The 15,408-nt window shown below is 29.5% G+C and overlaps 2 protein-coding genes across 2 annotated transcripts; both read left to right on the top strand.

Annotated features, from left to right (window-relative positions):
* The first annotated feature begins 5,370 nt into the window (after nt 1–5,370).
* On the top strand, nt 5,371–6,926 carry LOC124936048 (AP2/ERF and B3 domain-containing transcription factor RAV1-like). The gene has a single exon (XM_047476501.1). The coding sequence runs from the start codon at nt 5,568–5,570 to the stop codon at nt 6,690–6,692; it is 1,125 nt and encodes a 374-aa protein (XP_047332457.1). The 5' UTR covers nt 5,371–5,567; the 3' UTR covers nt 6,693–6,926.
* A 4,081-nt stretch (nt 6,927–11,007) lies between these two features.
* LOC124934288 (methionine aminopeptidase 1B, chloroplastic-like) lies at nt 11,008–14,245 on the top strand. The gene is made up of 10 exons (XM_047474792.1): nt 11,008–11,143; nt 11,207–11,285; nt 11,359–11,596; nt 12,564–12,725; nt 12,896–12,937; nt 13,034–13,105; nt 13,192–13,271; nt 13,521–13,618; nt 13,712–13,759; nt 13,857–14,245. Exons 1-10 carry the CDS (start codon nt 11,062–11,064, stop codon nt 14,000–14,002), a joined length of 1,047 nt encoding a protein of 348 aa, XP_047330748.1. The 5' UTR covers nt 11,008–11,061; the 3' UTR covers nt 14,003–14,245.
* The last annotated feature ends 1,163 nt before the right edge of the window (nt 14,246–15,408 follow it).

The following is a 15,408-nucleotide window of genomic DNA, read 5'->3' as shown; positions in this document are numbered from 1 at the left end:
ATGTCAATCTATAAATATATTAGACGGTTAGTCGAGAAATAAATTCAGCGACTTGTTAATGGTTGGTCGTTAATATTGAGAATCCAAATGTTGTTGCTCCCACGCAGATAAGGGGTGCATTGATTCGATTGTTTAGATTGTCAACGAATATATTGAATCATGATCTTCTTAGTTGAGTCGGTAATGATTTGAAAGATTTATTAATCTCTATAAAAACAATCAATTATTGCAGTAAACCGACGTTAATAACCTCATCTTACGTTGATTAGATATTAACAAACTTTTCATCAAATAATAATAAAGAAAAAACATAAGATCATCAAACAGGATATATATATTTTAGTGTTTGTTTGGATTTGTTTTGTTTTTTACCAAAGATGGTCTCAAAATGAAACCCCTTGCTCCACATACTATTGGCAAGTAGATTGGACCATCTCATGGCCCATACCAGACTAGCTAGTGGGAGTTCAGTATACATATAACATCTCTATAGAATTAAATAATAATAAAAAAATATAATCTTATCCGAATGCTGATATTTGTCATCAAAATCTGCTCTATTATTTGTTGCTGCTTTTAATACACACTTGTTTTTTCTTCTTCTTTTCAAATAGAGAGATGATGAACAAGAGAGAGAGAGAAAGTAAAAGAGGGCCATGATCAGCCATGCTGATATATTATGGTCAGCTGCTGTAGTAGTAAAGTTAACAACGGGAAAGAAAGGTGATCGATCACCTTAGGGGGGATGAATTTGCCAAAATTAAATTTAAATTATTTTAAATAATATAAATAAGGTCCACAGTCATGTGAAACCCATCAACTAGCTGTTGCAGGTCCCATTTCTATTTCTTATTTACTTTTTAAATATAAAAAAAAATACTTTCAAATATTAACTCTTTTTTATATTTCCAATATTTCGTCCACTAGGTACTACTAGTACCTACTTCATACACACTTACAACACGCTTGTTAATGACTTTATTATAATAAATCCAAATTATTCAAAATAATAAAAAAAATTAAAATAATGAGTATTTGTGATTGATGAGAGAAATTGTGAAATTATGTTTATTAGGAATTAATTTAAAAAAAAAATACAAATAGCTTAGGGAATTATATACTCATTTAAAAAAAATAATTAGTTATTAAGTTTAATTATAAAAAATATCTTCAAATTAAGTAAACTAGTTGAATGTTAGTTTTTTTATTTGATACCAAAAGTATAAATGTGATATGAATTGTTTATTAATAAAAAAAATTAAGTTTTGTTTCTCATTAGTTAATTAAATCCGGTATAATTGAATTCTTTCCCTTAAATTTTAAGTTAATTTTAAATTATTTTAGTAAGTGCATTAATGTGTGATTTTATTTTGAGTTTGTTTGAGAATGTGGATATCTATATATATATAATGATGCTTAATTTTTAAAGTGTCCGGATTGCCGGGTCGAGAGCTGTGGTTAATTTGGATACTTGGATCGGATTGTGGGTTTACCCGTTTTTAAATTTAAAACGGTTAAAAATAAAACTAAAAATGCTAGAGGTATGTTTCGAACTTGCAACCTAACAAAACAAGTACAACTCTTTAACCAACTAGGCTACAAAGACTTTTTATTTTAAATTCAACACCAAATTTGATAAACGCGGGACGCTTTAACATTAATATAAGTTCAACTTTTTAACTAACTAATCTATATATATATATAATGATACTTAATTTTTAAAGTGTCCGAATTGCCGGGTCGAGAGCTGTGGTTAATTTGGATAGTTGGGTCGGATTGTGGGTTTACCCGTTTTTAAATTTAAAACGGTTAAAAATAAAATTAAAAATGCTAGAGGTATGTTTCGAACTTGCAACCTAACAAAACAAGTACAACTCTTTAACTAACTAGGCTACAAAGACTTTATATTTTAAATTCAACACCAAATTTGATAAACGCGGGACGTTTTAACATTAATATAAGTTCAACTTTTTAACTAACTAATCTATATATATATAATGATGCTTAATTTTTAAAGTGTCCGGATTGCCGGGTCGAGAGCTGTGGTTAATTTGGATACTTGGGTCGGATTGTGGGTTTACCCGTTTTTAAATTTAAAACGGTTAAAAATAAAATTAAAAATGCTAGAGGTATGTCTCGAACTTGCAACCTAACAAAACAAGTACAACTCTTTAACCAACTAGGCTACAAAGACTTTATATTTTAAATTTAACACCAAATTTGATAAACACGGGACGTTTTAACATTAATATAAGTTCAACTTTTTAACTAACTAATCTATATATATATAATGATGCTTAATTTTTAAAGTGTCCGGATTGCCGGGTCGAGAGCTGTGGTTAATTTGGATACTTGGGTCGGATTGTGGGTTTACCCGTTTTTAAATTTAAAACGGTTAAAAATAAAATTAAAAATGCTAGAGGTATGTCTCGAACTTGCAACCTAACAAAACAAGTACAACTCTTTAACCAACTAGGCTACAAAGACTTTATATTTTAAATTCAACACCAAATTTGATAAACGCGGGACGTTTTAACATTAATATAAGTTCAACTTTTTAACTAACTAATCTATATATATATAATGATGCTTAATTTTTAAAGTGTCCGGATTGCCGGGTCGAGAGTTGTGGTTAATTTGGATACTTGGGTCGGATTGTGGGTTTACCCGTTTTTAAATTTGAAACGGTTAAAAATAAAATTAAAAATGCTAGAGGTATGTTTCGAACTTGCAACCTAACAAAACAAATACAACTCTTTAACCAACTAGGCTACCAAGACTTTATATTTTAAATTCAACACCAAATTTGATAAACGCGGGACGTTTTAACATTAATATAAGTTCAACTTTTTAACTAACTAATATATATATATATATAATGATGCTTAATTTTTAAAGTGTCCGGATTGCCGGGTCGAGAGCTGTGGTTAATTTGGATACTTGGGTCGGATTGTGGGTTTACCCGTTTTTAAATTTAAAACGGTTAAAAATAAAATTAAAAATGCTAGAGGTATGTTTCGAACTTGCAACCTAACAAAACAAGTACAACTCTTTAACCAACTAGGCTACAAAGACTTTATATTTTAAATTCAACACCAAATTTGATAAACGCGGGACGTTTTAACATTAATATAAGTTCAACTTTTTAACTAACTAATATATAATAATGTTGAGTAAATGGATACTTGGGTCGGATTATGTGTTGACCCACCCATAAATTTAAAACGGTTAAAAATAAAATTAAAAATGTTATCCGTAATTTTTTTCACGGTTTTTTATATTATTACTCGTGCAAATGCACGGGCTAAATGCTAGTTTCATGAATATTTATAAAAATATATATATACAGTTTTTTGGGATTAATATATCAAAATACCTTTTTATTTTCTTTTTTTGGATTAATATAAAATATTTTTCGTATATTAATAAATAAAATAGTAATTAGATACGTGAATTAATGATTTTTATAAAAATATCTAAACCCAATTATCAAACAAGTTTTCATGTACTAATAAATTTTAATTATTTAAGACTTATTTATTAGTTTGAGAGTCAAATTAAATATTAATATGAGAATTTACTTTAAGTTTTAGAGACAAAAATATATTATTTAGTCTTTAAATATATATTTAAATTATTAAAATATTTATTTAAAAAATTACATGATCATTATTTATCCGATTTTAGGAATAAAATTAGTGTTTGAATTTTCATAAACATTTTAGAAAAGGAATATAATTACTATTTTAAAACTATTTAAGCTTTTTATTTATGTATTTCTCATTGAGATATATATAATTAGCAATTCTAGTTTTTGACTAATTATTTTAAAACTATTTAAGCTTTTTATTTATGTATTTCTCATTAATATATATATAAATAGCAATTTATTTATGTACATCTCATTGAGATATAAATAAAAAAATCTATAAATTAATTTAAGATTGTAAGATGATTTATTTTTATAATATTTCATTTTTAGAAACATAGGGAGATATATAAACGTGACAAAATGAGAATTTCAAATAAATCCAACTACCATTTTTTCTATAAAAAACAATTTCTATGTATATGTGTTAAATTAAAACACAATTCTTGGGTTTATGTAATTTTTTTATTAAAATATATATCATATAAAGTAGAGAGAGGAGTATCTATTGATTATGCTAAATCGTTAATAAAGGGGTTATAGAAGGCCCAAAAGTGCTGTTTTGGTATTTTATTGTTCCACAATCCCAATTTAATTTTAATATACATGAAAAAGGTAACATAAAATATTTTATAAATAATTTGTGTAGCAAATACATACAAAACTATACATGAAAAAGGTAACATAAAATATTTTATAAATAATTTGTGTAGCAAATACATACAAAACTATATAGCAACTATTAAAACATAAATGCATGTTTAATAAAATAAAATAAAATTATATATAAATCTTATAAATTGTTTAAATAAAATAGTCCACCAAATAAAATGTAAAAATTAAAATATTGTCAAATCTCTAATTCAAAAAAGGTATGGTTATAGTAATATACTAAACTAGTATGAATCCTTTAATTTAGCCCATATGGATAATTATCATCATCATATAAATTTTTAATGGCTAAACAGTTAGAAATGTCCTTTTCACTTACCAAACAAAACACACTTAAATTCAATAATTTTTTTATTTGATCAAGCTATTGTCAAATCAGTTTTTTTTAACTCTTTTTTATTACTTATTACTATATCTCGTTTGATATAGTTTTTTTTTAGATTTTTTTTGAATTTTATCCAGATTTTTAAAAATATTATTTTTATCACATTATTATCGTTTTAACTATTAAATCACTCCATCCAACATCTAAAATACTTAAATCAGGTACTTTTTCATTTAAAAACAAAACTTCTTTGTTGACAAAATCCTTAGAATTTTAAAAAAAAACCAAATCTGAATAAAGCATTAAATCACTAATATCTTGAATTAAAATACTTTTATTTTATTTAAAATAAAAAATATATTATAATAATTTAATGAATTAAAAACTAAATAACCTACTTTTTCATTTAATAAAGTTTTTTAATATAAAACTCTAAAAAATTCAATTTGAGATATACTCTGTTGAATTAGTTGAAAATAACTCAAATTAAATTTTTTATTCTTTCTTACTTTTTTTTAAAAAGAATAAAATTTAAAAGAATATAAAAATAAAATCACATGCTTTCTCTCTCTATAGTGTTAGATGAATCTTCCTACCAGGTTCCGTGTTGGGTTGACCCACCAAGCAACCTCTCAAATAGTCAAATATACATATCTATAAAAACTAAAACTAAAATAAAATAAAATAAAAACAAAAAAACAACATACAAATTGTAATAACAGAATACTTTTTTTATAATAAATTTATTAAAATAATAATTTATAACAAGTGGCATCCCATACAAGACTCTTTCCTACTAATTCCTATATATACACTACTTTCATTTCCATAACCCTTCAAATCAAACACACAATCACTCTCTTTCTCTCTCTACAATTATCTTATCACTACTCTCTCTCTAGGATTAAACCCTAAAACGCCATGGATGTAACTTCAACAGATGAAAGTAGCACCACCACCACAACCACCGTCTCTCTCTCAATCGCACCACCGTCACCTCCGACCGCCGCCGTCAACAAACCCATTCCTCAAACCCTATGTAGATTAGGCAGCGGCGCAAGCGTAGTACTCGACGCCATTGAAGTCGGATCCGCCGAAGCCGATTCAGGTCGGAAACTCCCATCATCTAGGTTCAAAGGTGTGGTTCCACAACCAAATGGAAGATGGGGAGCTCAGATTTACGAGAAACATCAAAGGGTCTGGCTAGGTACGTTCAACGAAGAAGAAGAAGCCGCTAGAGCCTACGATATCGCTGCCCAGCGTTTCCGTGGACGCGACGCTGTTACTAATTTCAAACCCTTAACAGATTCTGAATACGATGAATCTGAATCTCTCTTTCTCGGGTCTCATTCAAAAGCAGAGATAGTCGATATGTTACGTAAACATACTTATTCCGATGAACTCGAACAGAGCCGCCGTAGCACCGGCGGCGCCGCCGCCGGAGAGAGGAGGCATCGGAACCTTGTTAACAACGTTATGAACGGTGGGTTTTTCGGAAACGGACCTAAATCGACGGAAGCTTTGTTTGAGAAAACGGTAACGCCGAGTGATGTCGGGAAATTGAATCGACTGGTGATACCGAAACAGCACGCTGAGAAACATTTTCCGTTACAGAATGGTACGGTTTCGGTCGCCGTACAAAAAGGGTTGCTTTTGAATTTCAAGGATAGTTCCGGTAAGGTATGGAGATTTCGTTATTCGTATTGGAATAGTAGTCAGAGTTATGTTTTGACTAAAGGGTGGAGTCGATTTGTGAAAGAGAAGAATCTTGCCGCCGGCGATGTTGTTAGTTTTCACCGGTCAATTTCCGGCGAGAAACAACTTTTTATTGATTGGAAATCCCGTACAAATCCTGCCCCTGCCGTTAATAACAACAACATTGTAAGCTTTAATCAACCATCTGTTTCTATGGTTAGGTTATTTGGAGTAAACATTGTTGCAGTTGATAGCAGCAATACTGAAAATGGAAATGGAAAGAGGATGAGAGAGATGGAGGTATTAACAATGGAGTGTAGTAAGAAGACAAGGGTAATTGGGGCATTGTAACATGTGATTACTTAATTAATTATTTAGTTGTAATTTTCTTTGTTGTTTTTTTGGGTTATATATATGTTAAAGAGATGAATCTCTGTAGTTAAATTAGTTGTCAACTGTAAATTACAGTAGAGAGAGAAAGCAAAAAAAGATGTAAGGGGGATGAATGAGGAAGATGAAAGCTTAGTTGGAAAGAGAAAAAAAAAGATTTCAAATTAATAGAATATTTCCAATTTATTTTCTTAATACCTTGTTTGTTCTTTGATTGTTTTATATGAATTTTGGGTAAATTTTTTGTTTTATTTAAAGTTTAATAATTATTTTTAGTTTTTAAAAGATGTGAAAAAGGGTATTTTTGTAAATAAAGAAATAATATTTGGGTTTTTGGTAAAATATATATTTTTTTAATATAAACAAACTCATAGATAAATAAGAGCATATATGGATAAAAAATAAGAAAGAAGATAATAAATAATGTAATAGATGATGTGAAAAAATAAAAATATTGAGTTTTGGGTAAAAAATTATTAAAAAATCAATATTAAACAAGTTGTTATTATATATTTTAAAATAAATTTATAATATTTGTTTCAAATCCAGATCCAGATAAAAGCCAATTATCTAAGGTTTATCATGGTTATTTAATTTGATAGTTATTTATTAAGAGATGTGTTTGATTGAGTTTAATAGAATTAAATTATGAATAAGGTGAATCAAACGACACCTAATATAGGTTTATGTTTGGTTTGATTCTATGTATAGGAATCTGGTTACTTTCCCAAAATATCTTAAATTTGTTAACTGCACAGGCTGCTGAGAGAGAAAGGTGAGTACTATGTGTGAGAGAGAGAGAGGCAGATTCATGTTCATAGTTTCATTAGTTAATGCTATATTACTATTTATATCTGTAGACTATTTAACAATGTTTGTGATAAATTTATGTTTATAGTCTTTTACATTTATTATAATGTTTGATATTTCCAAAGTTTCTTATCATCATTTTTCAAAAACAATATTTATTTGGTTAGAACACCTTATTTTATTTTTCGCTAATTAAGTAGTTAGTTTGAAAATACACTCAACCAATCAATTAGACGAGAAAAATTTGTCTTTAACAGACTTATATAAAGACGGTTAGTTCGATGATACCTATACAGGTATTGTGTGTATCCACTAAGTCAGCGACACATTTATAAAAAGAAAAAAAAAATCAACAAATAAGAATAGTGATGCTTCACTTTTATGTCTAGGTGAGTGAGATATAAGCACTGCCTGTATGAGTAGCATCGAAATAATCTACAAACATTTTAAACCGGTGATATTTCAGTTGGGTCCCCTGTGACTATTTTGGCCCTGTGCTTCTCATAAGGAAGGTTGAAAATGTATTTTTTTTTTATTCATGTCAACCTTTAATATGAGAGGGCACAAAGGTCACAAGGGCAGGAGATCAAATGCTCAACTGGCTATATTTACCCTGTATTTTTTTCTTTTAATTTTACAGCTAAACTATAAGAGGTGATTTATTTGAGTAATTTATCTAGGCTTTTAAGGGTATAGGTAATATGTCTAAGACTCATACAATTAAGTTAAAAAAATATATTTAGCCAATGAAAATTTCAAAGAAAAAATAAGATTTTTATATATATATATAATTTGTTATTATGCTAGTTTGTTTGTTTTTATATTGTATTTAATTAAATGTATGATATATAATTTATATTTAGTTTATTTTTTCAGACAAAGAAATCATTTTCTTCATGTTAATATGATTAGATGAATAATGAAAAGTTTCTCCTTTAAAAAAGTCACATGAATGATGAATGTGCTTGATGGTCTTATGAAAGAGCTAATTTTCTTAATAATATATATATTTATTTATTTTTATAGGAAAAATATCACATTATCCTCTAAATTTCTAATTTTGTTCAATTTAATTTATTATTAACTTGTTTAATTTTTAAAAATAGGTAAAACCCACATTATTTACCTGTTTCATCCATGATATTTTCTTTATTTTTTCAAATTTATCTCAAATTTTAGATAATATTATTAGTAATAAAATAATATGCAATTAATGAAAATGTAAATGCAGACTTTAAATAAATAAGGTGCATGTCGACACTATTAATTGCATGGACAGTCAAAGGCGACTCATTCTTCCCCACTACATCTCCCATCGTTCCTTAAACAATTACCACTCATTTAATTTACGAACAAGTCCCTAGGGTTTTTGTTAAATTCTATATAAGCCCTCTATGTTGAAAATATATATGGTGTAGATGTCGACTCAAACTTTATAAATACAACAACATTGACAATATAACTTATAACTTCGTCCAAGTTCATGTGAATTTTCAATCTTACTTAATAAGTTAAAAGTATCCAGTTTAATTATCACTAAAAATGTTCTAATTGAAATAATGGTTAAATAAACGAAGATAAGGGTGGGTTAATTTGATTTGAAATGAAGGTAGACGATGATACTTAAAATATTTAGTTTACAATGAGATCTCAAATTCATTTCTCTTTATAAATTAACGATTAAGATATAGTGCCTAAAATGACGATATATTAGTTTCTTCGTGACTAGTAGAGTTGCTTAAGAAGTAGTATGGATACATTGATTTGAAAGAAAAAAAATAATACAAAGAGATATTTGCTCCAATTGAGGTAGATTATGGGCAAAATTTATAAGATATTATTATTATTTTTTTCAATATTAAATTAAGAAACCAATATCTTGATAGCCACATGGTACATGCAACATACAACATGCATTTGAGTGAATAAGATGGTTTTTGAAAGTCAACTGAAAGAAGCAAAGTATAAATGATCAGCCTAACATAAATTTCCACAAATATTGTGATTGATGAGCACATACACATGATGTCAATTGACTTTGTGTTAGGAGAAAATGTTGATCTAATACTTGTAAAGGCTTGTTTGGTTTTATATATAGGATTTTAACAAAATTAGTATGATGAAAATTATGAGTTTTGTTTATTATTAGAGAAGAAAAAAACCCATTTGAATATAGTAAAGTTTTGTAGTTATTTGATCTTAATTATGATAGCTTGCCAATTTATTTTGTGAAAGGTATACATGATGTGTAAGTCTTTGGATGATACAATTAGTTTGTGGTTATAATTGAAGATGAATCTTAATAATATCTCAACAAGTTATTTTGAAAAATAAAAATTAATATTTCATTTGACATATGACTATTGACTTAGGGCTCATTTGATGTTGAGTTTTTAATTTTTTTTTTTCATATATTTCTTTTTAACTAAACAAATTGATTTTTTTTACTAAACAAGATTTTAACAATAAACTCAATTACAACCCTAAAATCATACAAGCTCTAAATAGATCACAATTGAAACATGTGAGATGTTTCATTGGCTCTTTATAGAGATGATGAGTCAAGGAGGAAGAAAGAAACCTAACAAGACTACTTTGGGACATAATTGCACTACCCTCTTACCTAGCTATAGAAAAGTAAGTAGCTTAAAGAAAATATCAAAAATTGATATAGAGTAAATAAAACAATCAAATTTCTTGAAAGAAAAGCTTTATATAATCTCCAAATTAAACCAACCTATAAAGTTAGCAAAAATCGTCTCGAGACTCAAGACTAAAAACCTACAAAGGAGAACACGTAACAAACACAATAGAGGGTCAAAACTATTGAACTAAGAAAATCAAATCGACTTTATCAAAAGAACAATACTTTTTCTATTTGACTTGAGAGAAATGAAACATTTGGGACGGATTTATTAAGAGGATGAGTTGTGCTTCAGTCAACTCTAGAAAAAAAAATTATGGTAAAAATGTGACATAAAACCTAATTTTTAAAATTTAATTCACTTGATTATTTAATTTAAAAAATGACAAAACTCACGTTCATTTATTCGGTTTATCTATAAATTTTCTTTTATTTTTTTAAGCTCACTTCAAACAAAATTCGAACTCACCCTAACTCTAATTTCTAGATTCGTCCCTGATTACGTTGTCATGTCATCCCATATTATCACGATAACGCAATGTCTTGTATATAAATAAGACTTTAGTTGTAACTTTGACATTTTCTTGTTGTATCATTTTTTACCCTTTTCAAAAAAAAGAAGAAGAAAGAATTGAAGTGATTTTTTTTCTTTCAAATATCCTAGTCCAAACTCCAAACTCCAAAGTGCTTAAATTTATTGCTTATGGTATTTGTTTGGGCTATGCAGCTTTTCTAGATGGTGTTCATAGTCCATTGGGCTATTAACCCAAGTCTTTAACAAGGTGCCCAATTGATTTTCAAAAAAATATCTTAAAAGTGAAAACTTTATCTTCTTAAATCTTCTCCTTCTATCTAGCTTGGGCGCCAGTTCCTGTAATGGCTTTCGCGGGTTCACTATCTCTGCAACTTTCATCTTCCTTTAATGGAGAAACCTTATCTTCACCATCTCTATCTTCTGGTAAGACTCATATTCTTCATCTTTCAAAAAATACATTCTAATTGCTGTTAATTCCCCTTTTAGGAAGAAAATTTCAAGAAAAAAGACTGTTAATAGTATCTAAGAGACTTTCAGGCTTGGATGAAGCTATGAGAATTCGGAGGTATGATATTATCTCATTTATTGGATAATCTGAAGGATTTAGTTGAAAAATGAGGGTTTGATTCTTAATGTAGAGAACGTGAGCTTGAAACTGAAACGAAATTCCGTCGAATTCAACCGTTGAAGCGTGGGAAGGTATCACAGCGTCTACCTGTGCCTGATCATATATCAAAGCCTCCTTATGTTGGTTCTGCTTTGTTACCAGAACTTTCTAAGGAACATCAAATTCATGATGTTGAAGGTATTGTTCGTATGAGAGCTGCTTGTGAACTTGCTGCTAGGGTTTTGGATTATGCGGGAACATTGGTTAGGGTGAGTTATTAATGTTATTATGTAGATTTGAGTTTTTATTACATTTTTAGTGAAAGTTTGAACAATATATGCATGCTAGATAAGCTCTAAAGATAGAATTTACTCAATTTAGGATTATGTAACATCAATTTGAATAAGTAATCCAAACCTGAACCAAAATCATCATGTCTCAAGTTTCCTGAACATAAATGAGACGATCTTATGGCAATTCGATTGATTCAACTTTAACTCATCGCATTGAAGTTGTCATGTGTATGTAGTTGTAGATAGTTAGTATTGTTGGTGTAAGACAATGTAATCAATAATGGATATGAATGAATGATATGATAAGAAGAGTTTCTCAATTCTTGAGTCAATTGCAGTATTATCCTTGTCTCTTTCATTTGGTACCCTAACAGAAACCTATATTGTTCATTTTGAAGTTTGTTTTTTACCCTCTTATTTTACGAATGGAATTTCCCTAATTATCAAAAAGTTCATGCACTTAGCTCTATTCAGTGTGATACTTGTTGTGGAATTCATCATCTTTAGGCATTTACTACATTTGATTTGTCTGACACAATCTGTATTTGTAATCTTCATCACTATCCTTGCCGTCTTCCGCATGAGACCCCTCACGACGACTTTCAGCGCAAGATAAGTCAGAAACGTAACAAGGCTGAAATAAGTGGGTATTAAGCATGTTAGGACATTCAAAGAAGGCAGGAATTAACGTCTCTCTGTTCTCGTAATATGTCATTTTAGAACTTGCAACTTCTAGTTTGAATGAAATTTGAGATAATCATTTGCATGTTTATTTGGTTTGGAATTTGGACTGTTGTTCATAAGCTTGACATGGTCTCTTTCATAAATTCTTAATTGTATGCATGGACTGCTTATATTTCTGTCACTTAGGACATGCTTGTTGAAGTCATTAAACATCTAATCTTTAACCTTGTATGAATATCTATCTCATCATCATCACCAGCCATCAGTAACAACAAATGAAATTGATAAAGCTGTGCATCAAATGATTATTGATGCTGGTGCTTATCCTTCACCTCTTGGCTATGGAGGCTTCCCAAAAAGTGTATGCACTTCGGTCAACGAGTGTATGTGCCATGGAATACCCGATTCTCGCCAATTGCAGGTTTCAGAATCTCTTTTCAGTTGTTATGTTATTAATGACGCATTTGGAAACACCTAGATACATTGAATCCTGAATCAAAGAATTCGGCACTTTCTCATGTGGATCCAAATGGGCCATTATTTCTGTAAACAAAAAAGAAATTATCAATAATCCTAATCTTTTCTGTGCAGGATGGTGATATAATAAACATTGACGTCACAGTGTATTTAAATGTAATTTCCTTGCTTTTCACTCCCCTCTTGAGAACTATTTCATTTCTTTCTACCCATAACTCCATTTCTGCATTGGCTGTCTGCAAAATTCTTTAGGGTTATCATGGGGACACATCTAAAACTTTTCTTTGTGGAAATGTTAGTGAACGTTTGAAGCGATTAGTAAAGGTACACCCTTTACCTAATAACCAGAACTTGCTGTTACATTAAAAAAAAATTTGGAATGTTTGACACTCCTTGATGGATGCATTCAGGTGACAGAAGAGAGCATGTTGAAAGGAATTGCTGTTTGCAAAGATGGTGCCATGTTTAGAAAAATTGGAAAAAGAATTAGGTACAATCATTTTTTACATGACTAAATATTTACGGTAAAATGAAATACAACTCAACAAATTTCAGCCTATTCCAAGGGAATTTTGATTATAGAAACACTTGTTTCTTATATCTAGATGAGAAATTGTCAATAAATTTCTTGCAGTTTCTTGTTAGATATAACAAATGGATCTTGAAAAATACTTGGGGGTGATTCAAAGTATCATATTTTGATGGGAATTGAATCTATTTTTAACTTCTATTGTACCAGTGAACATGCCGAGAAGTTTGGCTTTGGTGTGGTAGAGCGATTCGTTGGGCATGGTATTGGGACCATATTTCACTCCGAACCAATTATATGCCATAATCGTGAGTTTCGTAACAAACAAACAAACCTATCCTATATAATGTAATGTAACCCACCAGATTAAGACCAAATATTGATACTATCTGGTTCAACAGGAAACGAAGAACCTGGTTTCATGGTGGAAGGTCAAACATTTACAATCGGTGAGTTCATTTGCTTCTCGGAATCTTGTAAAATGATTAGAAAAAAGGAAGCATTCTTATGGGATTTCTTTTCTCTCTATATAATAATGAAATGCAGAACCAATACTTACACTGGGTTCAATTAATTGCACAACTTGGGAAGACAACTGGACGACTTTGACAGTTGATGGCAGCCCAGCTGCACAGTTTGAGCATACCATTTTGATTACTCGAACAGGCGCTGAAATTTTAACCAAATATTAGATGAAATGGTTAATGAATTGAATTGAATTGAAGTAACCATCCCGAATTTGAATGCTTGGAGAACAGAAAATGCAAATTGTAAAGTGAGCGTTTGAATTATTAGTTAAAGGAAGAAGAAAGGCGAAAGGATTGAAGGTTATCGTATAATAATCACGAAGGTTAAAGAAGTGGAAGTTGTATTATTCATGCCAGGTTTTAGGATTGTTAAGGTAAATGTAATAAAACAGAAAAGATTTAACGGGTCTTGGTAAACAATACGTGTGTTGTACTATTTGACTTCAAATGTCCTATAATGTTTTGTTTTCGAAATCTTTAGTATTTTCTTTATTGAAACTATCCCACATTTAAAATTCCCTATTTCAACTTAGGGTATTCTCAGTATAGTCGAACTTGGCCTTTGATCTCTAATGAAATGTATTTTGAAGTGCTCGGTTATCAAATGTGTAATGGGTTATTTATATTGGGACTATGGTGGGTTAGATTAAGGTTAGGTTTATTGTAAGATGAAAGACAAATATTTTGTATAGAGGGTTATTTCCAAACTTGTCAATTTGTAAGGCTTTCAATTAATGTATCTTTCTTGTATCACAAAACTTAACAAAATCTTATTTTTTTTCTTTCTTTTTTTGAATTTGAATATATATAAGAAAAGTGTCATTGTCTTCCATTGAAGGGTAGGTCTGTATAATTGATTGAATCTAAGGGAAAAGAAAAACAGAGATTAATAACTTCTCTCATCCATTATTAATAAATATAGTACACTTTTAGAAGTAGAAGAAGAAGAGGAGATGATAAAAGCATTAATAGTACATCTCCATTCTTGTTCTTGTTCTTGTTGTTCAAATGAAAGGCCAAAGTCAGTCCAAACCTGCACTAACTAAGCCCCCGGCTGGCCATTTACATCATAATAATTGTACAGAGTAAGTACACTCTACACACAAGTACACATACACATGATATTCTTGGAAATGACTTGATTTATGATTTCTTCTGCCAATTCCCAATAGAAATGCCGAAAAGCTGAATGCAGAAATCAGATATCAATATATGGTGCTGTCAGAATATTGGCTCACTTTTTTTTTTCTTCTTTTCCCTGTTTTCAGTTTTGTAGGATTGGCAAATACAGTTCTGGATCAGTTTAGGAATAGAAATGACCTAAATTCATTCATTAGATTAGACTAGTTTAAGTTATCAGAATATTATCTAATATATTAAATGTGAGTGTCAGGTTTAGGTTTGATTCTCACTGAAATCACATGAGATTAGAAATGACCTAAATTCATTCATTATGGTAGTTTAAGTGATCAGAATATTGTCTTAGATATTAAATGTGTGTCAGGTTTGATTCTCACTAAAACCGCGACTTAAGTCGAAACAATGTGCCATGACCATGAAGCTTCCTAAAC

Source organism: Impatiens glandulifera, chromosome 4 (genome assembly GCF_907164915.1).
Source record: "Impatiens glandulifera chromosome 4, dImpGla2.1, whole genome shotgun sequence".
Classification (NCBI taxonomy): domain Eukaryota; kingdom Viridiplantae; phylum Streptophyta; class Magnoliopsida; order Ericales; family Balsaminaceae; genus Impatiens; species Impatiens glandulifera.
The sequence above is the reverse complement of the archived record's forward strand: the minus strand, read 5'-3'. Positions and strand labels throughout refer to the sequence as shown.